The sequence below is a fragment of the Liolophura sinensis genome, chromosome 10 (assembly GCF_032854445.1).
Source record: "Liolophura sinensis isolate JHLJ2023 chromosome 10, CUHK_Ljap_v2, whole genome shotgun sequence".
Lineage (NCBI taxonomy): Eukaryota > Metazoa > Mollusca > Polyplacophora > Chitonida > Chitonidae > Liolophura > Liolophura sinensis.
In genome coordinates, this window is record NC_088304.1 from 9,368,375 (window position 1) to 9,379,300 (window position 10,926).

The window sequence follows — 10,926 nt, forward strand, 5'->3', positions numbered from 1 at the left end:
ACTTTAACGGATAACATAACTACAGAAGAGTTTACTGATATAACGGGTACAACAGAATTTACATCTGTGAAAACGTCGGCAAGTTCTAGCGAAAGCGAAAGGACGACAGATTCTTTGTCAAGTACACATTCTTCTGTTTCACCAAGCACCGCAGGTACGGTTCTTATAAGCGAGGCCTTTACCAGGAGTGATTTACCAACGACCACATTCGCATCAGAAGAAACAACGCACTCTGCAGGCACTCCTGAATCTACTATTTCAAGTGATGTTACAACGCCTGTGGTTGTCGACACCTCAAGCTCGCGGGACGAAACTGTAGGTTTTACAACTGATACATCATTCACTGTAGCTAATACAACTGCCTTAACAGACAGTACTTCAGGGAAGACGTTTGGAGAAGAAAACACCACATCATCTACAGTTTCCCGTGGTGTTACAGATAGTGGTCAAAACCAAACAATGCAAACGGATTTATTTAGCACAACCGCGCCACAGGACAGGACTACATCTGGCACGACACAGCCAGGGCAAACAGAGAGCTCTGCTACGGATGGTGATACTTCCGGAGTTTTGTCTACCATGACATCGCCTGCAGACGTTAGCTTTGAAAGCAGCACCATATCAGTGACCGAATCCATTGCAAAAGAGTCAAGTGAGGAATCACAAGGAACCACTATTTCTGACGACACATCGACGCCTGTGTTCCAAGATACGTTCTCAACATTGCCATCAACAGACATACCATCAAGTGTAACCGGCGAAAATATCTCTCCAACCGTACCAGATGACATGACTACAGAAGAGTTTATTGATGTAACGGGTAGAACAGAATTTACATCTGTGAAAACGTCGGCAAGTCCTAGCGAAAGGACGACGGAATTTGGTGTTTCTCCAACAGATTTCTTGTCAAGTACAGATACTTCTGTTTCACCAAGCACCGCGACTACGGTTGTTATCAGTGAGACCTTTACCAGTAGTGATTTACCAATGGCCACATTTGCGTCAGAAGAAACGACGCGCTCTGCAGGCACTCCTGAATCTACTATTTCTAGTGATGTTACAACGTCTGTGGTTGTCGACACCTCAAGCTCGCGTGACGAAACTATAGGCTTTACTACAGATACATCATTCACTGTAGCTAATACAACTGCCTTAACAGACAGTACTTCAGGGAAGACGTTTGGAGAAGAAAACACCACATCATCTACAGTTTCCCGTGGTGTTACAGACAGCGGCCAAAACCAAACAATGCAAACGGATTTATTTAGCACAACCGCGCCACATGACAGGACTACATCTGGCACGACACAGCTAAGGGAAACAGAGAGCTCTGCTACGGATGGTGATACCTCTGGAGTTTTGTCTACCATGACATCGCCTGCAGACGTTAGCTTTGAAAGCAGCACCATATCAGTGACCGAATCCACTGCAAGACAGTCAACTGAGGAATCACAAGGAACCACTATTTCTGACGACACATTGACACGTATGTTCCAAGATACGTTCTCAACTTTGCCATCAACAGACATACCATCAAGTGTAACCGGCGAAACTATCTCTCCAACTTTACCGGATGACATGACTACAGAAGAGTTTACTGATGTAACGGGTACAACAGAATTTACATCTGTGAAAACGTCGGCAATTTCTAGGGAAAGCGAAAGGACGACGGAATTTGGTGTTTCTCCAACAGATTTCTTGTCAAGTACAGACTCTCCTGTTTCACGAAGCACCGAGAGCACGGTTGTTATAAGTGAGACCTTTACCAGTAGTGATTTACCAACGGCCACATTTGCGTCAGAAGAAACGACGCGTTCTGCAGACACTCCTGAATCTACTATTTCAAGTGATGTTACAACGCCTGTGGTTGTCGACACCTCAAGCTCGCGGGACGAAACTATAGGCTTTACTACAGCTACATCATTCACTGTAGCTAATACAACTGCCTTAACAGACAGTACTTCAGGGATGACGTTTGGAGAAGAAAACACCACATCATCTACAGTTTCCCGTGGTGTTACAGATAGCGGCCAAAACCAAACAATGCAAACGGATTTATTTAGCACAACCGCGCAACAGGACAGGACTACATCTGGCACGACACACCCAAGGCAAACAGAGAGCTCTGTTACGGATGGTGATACTTCCGGAGTTTCGTCTACCATGACATCGCCTGCAGACGTTAGCTTTGAAAGCAGCACCATATCAGTGACCGAATCCACTGCAAGACAGTCAACTGAGGAATCACAAGGAAGCACTATTTCTGACGACACATCGACGCCTGTGTTCCAAGATACGTTCTCAACTTTGCCATCAACAGACATACCATCAAGTGTAACCGGCGAAACTATCTCTCCAACTTTACCGGATGACATGACTACAGAAGAGTTTACTGATGTAACGGGTACAACAGAATTTACATCTGTGAAAACGTCGGCAATTTCTACCGAAAGCGAAAGGACGACGGAATTTGGTGTGTCTCCAACAGATTTCTTGTCAAGTACAGATTCTTCTGTTTTACCAAGCACCGCGAGTACGGTTGTTATCAGTGAGACCTTTACCAGTAGTGATTTACCAACGGCCACATTTGCGTCAGAAGAAACGACACGTTCTGCAGGCACTCCTGAATCTACTATTTCAAGTGATGTTACAACGCCTGTGGCTGTCGACACCTCAAGCTCGCGGGACGAAACTATAGGCTTTACTACAGATACATCTTTTACTGTAGCTAATACAACTGCCTTAACAGACAGTACTTCAGGGATGACGTTTGGAGAAGAAAACACCACATCATCTACAGTTTCCCGTAGTGCTGCAGATAGTGGTCAAAACCAAACAATGCAAACGGATTTATTTAGCACAACCGCGCCACAGGACAGGACTACATCTGGCACGACACAGCTAAGGGAAACAAAGAGCTCTGTTACGGATGGTGATACTTCCGGAGTTTCGTCTACCATGACATCGCCTGCAGACGTTAGCTTTGAAAGCAGCACCATATCAGTGACCGAATCCACTGGAAGACAGTCAACTGAGGAATCACAAGGAGGCACTATTTCTGACGACACATCGACGCGTATGTTCCAAGATACGTTCTCAACTTTGCCATCAACAGACATACCATCAAGTGTAACCGGCGAAACTATCTCTCCAACTTTACCGGATGACATGACTACAGAAGAGTTTACTGATGTAACGGGTACAACAGCATTTACATCTGTGAAAACGTCGGCAATTTCTAGCGAAAGCGAAAGGACGACGGATTTTGGTGTGTCTCCAACAGATTTCTTGTCAAGTACAGATTCTTCTGTTTCACCAAGCACCGCGGATACGGTTGTTATAAGTGAGACCTTTACCAGTAGTGATTTACCAACGGCCACATTTGCGTCAGAAGAAACGACGCGCTCTGCAGGCACTCCTGAATCTACTATTTCTAGTGATGTTACAACGCCTGTGGTTGTCGACACCTCAAGCTCGCGGGACGAAACTATAGGCTTTACTACAGATACATCATTCACTGTAGCTAATACAACTGCCTTAACAGACAGTACTTCAGGGATGACGTTTGGAGAAGAAAACACCACATCATCTACAGTTTCCCGTGGTGTTACAGACAGCGGCCAAAACCAAACAATGCAAACAGATTTATTTAGCACAACCGCGCCACAGGACAGGACTACATCTGGCACGACACAGCTAAGGGAAACAAAGAGCTCTGCTACGGATGGTGATACTTCTGGAGTTTCGGTAACCTTTGAAAGCAGCACCATATCAGTGACCAAATCCACTGCAAGACAATCAACTGAGGAATCACAAGGAACCACTATTTCTGACGACATATCGACGCCTGTGTTCCAAGATACGTTGTCAACTTTGCTATCAACAGACATACCATCAAGTGTAACCGGCGAAACTATCTCTCCAACTTTACCGGATGACATGACTACAGAAGAGTTTACTGATGTAACGGGTACAACAGAATTTACATCTGTGAAAATGTCGGCAATTTCTAGCGAAAGCAGAAGGATGGCGGAATTTGATGTTTCTTTAACAGATTTCTTGTCAAGTACAGATTCTTCTGTTTCACCAAGCACCTCGAGTACGGTTGTTATCAGTGAGACCTTTACCAGTAGTGATTTACCAACGGCCACATTTGCGTCAGAAGAAACGACGCGTTCTGCAGGCACTCGTGAATCTACTATTTCAAGTGATGTTACAACGCCTGTGGTTGTCGACACCTCAAGCTCGCGTGACGAAACTACATTCTTTACTACAGATACATCATTCACTGTAGCTAATACAACTGCCTTAACAGACAGTACTTCGGGGATGACGTTTGGAGAAGAAAACACCACATCATCTACAGTTTCCCGTGGTGTTACAGATAACGGCCAAAACCAAACAATGCAAACGGATTTATTTAGCACAACCGCGCCACAGGACAGGACTACATCTGGCACGACACAGCTAAGGGAAACAAAGAGCTCTTCTACGGATGGTGATACTTCCGGAGTTTCGTCTACCATGACAACGCCTGCAGACGTTAGCTTTGAAACCAGCACCATATCAGTGACCGAATCCACTGTAAGACAGTCAACTGAGGAATCACAAGGAAGCACTATTTCTGACGACATATCGACGCCTGTGTTCCAAGATACGTTCTCAACTTTGCCATCAACAGACATACCATCAAGTGTAACCGGCGAAACTATCTCTCCAACTTTACCGGATGACATGACTACAGAAGAGTTTACTGATGTAACGGGTACAACAGAATTTACATCTGTGAAAACGTCGGCAATTTCTGGCGAAAGCAGAAGGACGACGGAACTTGATGTTTCTCTAACAGATTTCTTGTCAAGTACAGATTCTTCTGTTTCACCAAGCACCGCGAGTACGGTTGTTATCAGTGAGACCTTTACCAGTAGTGATTTACCAACGGCCACATTTGCGTCAGAAGAAACGACGCGCTCTGCAGGCACTCCTGAATCTACTATTTCTAGTGATGTTACAACGCCTGTGGTTGTCGACACCTCAAGCTCGCGTGACGAAACTATAGGCTTTAGTACAGATACATCATTCACTGTAGCTAATACAACTGCCTTAACAGACAGTACTTCAGGGATGACGTTTGGAGAAGAAAACACCACATCATCTACAGTTTCCCGTGGTGTTACAGATAGCGGCCAAAACCAAACAATGCAAACGGATTTATTTAGCACAACCGCGCCACAGGACAGGACTACATCTGGCACGACACAGCTAAGGGAAACAAAGAGCTCTTCTACGGATGGTGATACTTCCGGAGTTCCGTCTACCATGACAACGCCTGCAGACGTTAGCTTTGAAACCAGCACCATATCAGTGACCGAATCCACTGGAAGACAGTCAACTGAGGAATCACAAGGAAGCACTATTTCTGACGACATATCGACGCCTGTGTTCCAAGATACGTTCTCAACTTTGCCATCAACAGACATACCATCAAGTGTAACCGGCGAAACTATCTCTCCAACTTTACCGGATGACATGACTACAGAAGAGTTTACTGATGTAACGGGTACAACAGAATTTACATCTGTGAAAACGTCGGCAAGTTCTAGCGAAAGCGAAAGGACGACGGATTTTGGTGTTTCTCCAACAGATTTCTTGTCAAGTACAGATTCTTCTGTTTCACCAAGCACCGCAAGTACGGTTGTTATCAGTGAGACCTTTACCAGTAGTGATTTACCAACGGCCACATTTGCGTCAGAAGAAACGACGCTTTCTGCAGGCACTCCTGAATCTACTATTTCAAGTGATGTTACAACGCCTGTGGTTGTCGACACCTCAAGGTCGCGGGACGAAACTATAGGCTTTACTACAGATACATCATTCACTGTAGCTAATAGAACTGCCTTAACAGACAGTACTTCAGGGATGACGTTTGGAGAAGAAAACACCACATCATCTACAGTTTCCCGTGGTGTTACAGATAGCGGCCAAAACCAAACACTGCAAACGGATTTATTTAGCACAACCGCGCAACAGGACAGGACTACATCTGGCACGATACAGCGAAGGGAAACAAAGAGCTCTGCTACGGATGGTGATACTTCCGGAGTTTCGTCTACCATGACATCGCCTGCAGACGTTAGCTTTGAAAGCAGCACCATATCAGTGACCGAATCCACTGCAAGACAGTCAACTGAGGAATCACAAGGAAGCACTATTTCTGACATATGGACGCCTGTGTTCCAAAATATGTTCTCAACTTTGCCATCAACAGACATACCATCAAGTGTAACCGGCGAAACTATCTCTCCAACTTTACCGGATGACATGACTACAGAAGAGTTTACTGATGTAACGGGTACAACAGAATTTACATCTGTGAAAACGTCGGCAAGTTCTAGCGAAAGCAGAAGGACGACGGAACTTGATGTTTCTCTAACAGATTTCTTGTCAAGTACAGATTCTTCTGTTTCACCAAGCACCGCAAGTACGATTGTTATAAGTGAGACCTTTACCAGTAGTGATTTACCAACGGCCACATTTGCGTCAGAAGAAACGACGCGCTCTGCAGGCACTCCTGAATCTACTATTTCTAGTGATGTTACAACGCCTGTGGTTGTCGACACCTCAAGCTCGCGGGACGAAACTATAGGCTTTACTACAGATACATCATTCACTGTAGCTAATACAACTGCCTTAACAGACAGTACTTTAGGGATGACGTTTGGAGAAGAAAACACCACATCATCTACAGTTTCCCGTGGTGTTACAGACCGCGGCCAAAACCAAACAATGCAAACGGATTTATTTAGCACAACCGCGAAACAGGACAGGACTACATCTGGCACGACCCAGCCAAGGGAAACAAAGAGCTCTGCTACGGATGGTGATACTTCCGAAGTGTCGTCTACAATGACATCGCTTGCAGACGTTAGCTTTGAAAGCAGCACCATATCAGTGACCGAATCCACTGCAAGACAGTCAACTGAGGAATCACAAGGAAGCACTATTTCTGACGACATATCGACGCCTGTGTTCCAAGATACGTTCTCAACTTTGCCATCAACAGACGTACCATCAAGTGTAACCGGCGAAACTATCTCTCCAACTTTACCGGATGACATGACTACAGAAGAGTTTACTGATGTAACGGGTACAACAGAATTTTCATCTGTGAAAACGTCGTCAATTTCTAGCGAAAGCAGAAGGACGACGGAACTTGATGTTTCTCCAACAGATTTCTTGTCAAGTACAGATTCTTCTGTTTCACTAAGCACCGCGAGTACGGTTGTTATCAGTGAGACCTTTACCAGTAGTGATTTACCAACGGCCACATTTGCGTCAGAAGAAACGACGCGTTCTGCAGGCACTCCTGAATCTACTATTTCAAGTGATGTTACAACGCCTGTGGTTGTCGACACCTCAAGCTCGCGGGACGAAACTATAGGCTTTACTACAGATACATCATTCACTGTAGCTAATACAACTGCCTTAACAGACAGTACTTCAGGGATGACGTTTGGAGAAGAAAACACCACATCATCTACAGTTTCCCGTGGTGTTACAGATAGCGGCCAAAACCAAACAATGCAAACGGATTTATTTAGCACAACCGCGCAACAGGACAGGACTACATCTGGCACGACACACCCAAGGCAAACAGAGAGCTCTGTTACGGATGGTGATACTTCCGGAGTTTCGTCTACCATGACATCGCCTGCAGACGTTAGCTTTGAAAGCAGCACCATATCAGTGACCGAATCCACTGGAAGACAGTCAACTGAGGAATCACAAGGAGGCACTATTTCTGACGACACATCGACGCGTATGTTCCAAGATACGTTCTCAACTTTGCCATCAACAGACATACCATCAAGTGTAACCGGCGAAACTATCTCTCCAACTTTACCGGATGACATGACTACAGAAGAGTTTACTGATGTAACGGGTACAACAGAATTTACATCTGTGAAAACGTCGGCAATTTCTAGCGAAAGCGAAAGGACGACGGATTTTGGTGTGTCTCCAACAGATTTCTTGTCAAGTACAGATTCTTCTGTTTCACCAAGCACCGCGGATACGGTTGTTATAAGTGAGACCTTTACCAGTAGTGATTTACCAACGGCCACATTTGCGTCAGAAGAAACGACGCGCTCTGCAGGCACTCCTGAATCTACTATTTCTAGTGATGTTACAACGCCTGTGGTTGTCGACACCTCAAGCTCGCGGGACGAAACTATAGGCTTTACTACAGATACATCATTCACTGTAGCTAATACAACTGCCTTAACAGACAGTACTTCAGGGATGACGTTTGGAGAAGAAAACACCACATCATCTACAGTTTCCCGTGGTGTTACAGACAGCGGCCAAAACCAAACAATGCAAACGGATTTATTTAGCACAACCGCGCCACAGGACAGGACTACATCTGGCACGACACAGCTAAGGGAAACAAAGAGCTCTGCTACGGATGGTGATACTTCTGGAGTTTCGTTAACCTTTGAAAGCAGCACCATATCAGTGACCAAATCCACTGCAAGACAATCAACTGAGGAATCACAAGAAACCACTATTTCTGACGACATATCGACGCCTGTGTTCCAAGATACGTTGTCAGCTTTGCTATCAACAGACATACCATCAAGTGTAACCGGCGAAACTATCTCTCCAACTTTACCGGATGACATGACTACAGAAGAGTTTACTGATGTAACGGGTACAACAGAATTTACATCTGTGAAAACGTCGGCAATTTCTAGCGAAAGCAGAAGGATGACGGAATTTGATGTTTCTTTAACAGATTTCTTGTCAAGTACAGATTCTTCTGTTTCACCAAGCACCTCGAGTACGGTTGTTATCAGTGAGACCTTTACCAGTAGTGATTTACCAACGGCCACATTTGCGTCAGAAGAAACGACGCGTTCTGCAGGCACTCGTGAATCTACTATTTCAAGTGATGTTACAACGCCTGTGGTTGTCGACACCTCAAGCTCGCGTGACGAAACTATAGGCTTTACTACAGATACATCATTCACTGTAGCGAATACAACTGCCTTAACAGACAGTACTTCAGGGATGACGTTTGGAGAAGAAAACACCACATCATCTACAGTTTCCCGTGGTGTTACAGATAGCGGCCAAAACCAAACAATGCAAACGGATTTATTTAGCACAACCGCGCAACAGGACAGGACTACATCTGGCACGACACAGCTAAGGGAAACAAAGAGCTCTTCTACGGATGGTGATACTTCCGGAGTTTCGTCTACCATGACATCGCCTGCAGACGTTAGCTTTGAAAGCAGCACCATATCAGTGACCGAATCCACTGCAAGACAGTCAACTGAGGAATCACAAGGAAGCACTATTTCTGACGACATATCGACGCCTGTGTTCCAAGATACGTTCTCAACTTTGCCATCAACAGACATACCATCAAGTGTAACCGGCGAAACTATCTCTCCAACTTTACCGGATGACATGACTACAGAAGAGTTTACTGATGTAACGGGTACAACAGAATTTACATCTGTGAAAACGTCGGCAAGTTCTAGCAAAAGCAAAAAGACGACGGAATTTGATGTTTCTCCAACAGATTTCTTGTCAAGTACAGATTCTTTTGTTTCACCAAGCACCTCGAGTACGGTTGTTATCAGTGAATCCTTTACCAGTAGTGATTTACCAACGGCCACATTTGCGTCAGAAGAAACGACGCGTTCTGCAGGCACTCCTGAATCTACTATTTCTAGTGATGTTACAACGCCTGTGGTTGTCGACACCTCAAGCTCGCGGGACGAAACTATAGGCTTTACTACAGATACATCATTCACTGTAGCTAATACAACTGCCTTAACAGACAGTACTTCAGGGATGACGTTTGGAGAAGAAAACACCACATCATCTACAGTTTCCCGTGGTGTTACAGATAGCGGCCAAAACCAAACAATGCAAACGGATTTATTTAGCACAACCGCGCCACAGGACAGGACTACATCTGGCACGACACAGCTAAGGGAAACAAAGAGCTCTGCTACGGATGGTGATACTTCCGGAGTTTCGTCTACAATGACATCACCTGCAGACGTTAGCTTTGAAAGCAGCACCATATCAGTGACCGAATCCACTGCAAGACAGTCAACTGAGGAATCACAAGGAAGCACTATTTCTGACGACATATCGACGCCTGTGTTCCAAGATACGTTCTCAACTTTGCCATCAACAGACATACCATCAAGTGTAACCGGCGAAACTATCTCTCCAACTTTACCGGATGACATGACTACAGAAGAGTTTACTGATGTAACGGGTACAACAGAATTTGCATCTGTGAAAACGTCGGCAAGTTCTAGCGAAAGCGAAAGGACGACGGATTTTGGGGTTTCTCCAACAGATTTCTTGTCAAGTACAGATTCTTCTGTTTCACCAAGCACCGCAAGTACGATTGTTATCAGTGAGACCTTTACCAGTAGTGATTTACCAACGGCCACATTTGCGTCAGAAGAAACGGCGCGCTCTGCAGGCACTCCTGAATCTACTATTTCTAGTGATGTTACAACGCCTGTGGTTGTCGACACCTCAAGCTCGCGGGACGAAACTATAGGCTTTACTACAGATACATCATTTACTGTAGCTAATACAACTGCCTTAACAGACAGTACTTCAGGGATGACGTTTGGAGAAGAAAACACCACATCATCTACAGTTTCCCGTGGTGTTACAGATAGCGGCCAAAACCAAACAATGCAAACGGATTTATTTAGCACAACCGCGCCACAGGACAGGACTACATCTGGCACGACACAGCTAAGGGAAACAAAGAACTCTGTTACGGATGGTGATACTTCTGGAGTTTTGTCTACAATGACATCGCCTGCAGACGTTAGCTTTGAAAGCAGCACCATATCAGTGACCGAATCCACTGCAAGACAG

The 10,926-nt window shown here is 45.1% G+C and overlaps 2 protein-coding genes across 2 annotated transcripts in view; both read left to right on the forward strand.

Annotated features, from left to right (window-relative positions):
• LOC135477231 (uncharacterized) overlaps positions 1-10,926 on the forward strand; it is a 68,792-nt gene that overhangs the window by 32,765 nt on the left and 25,101 nt on the right. The gene's annotated exons all lie outside the window — the stretch shown is intronic.
• Positions 460-10,926, forward strand: part of LOC135476317 (mucin-3B-like) — a 31,259-nt gene continuing 20,792 nt past the window's right edge. The window contains exon 1 of the mRNA XM_064756310.1: positions 460-10,831. Within this exon, the coding sequence (XP_064612380.1) occupies positions 460-10,831 (10,372 nt within the window). The remainder of the gene's footprint in view (positions 10,832-10,926) is intronic.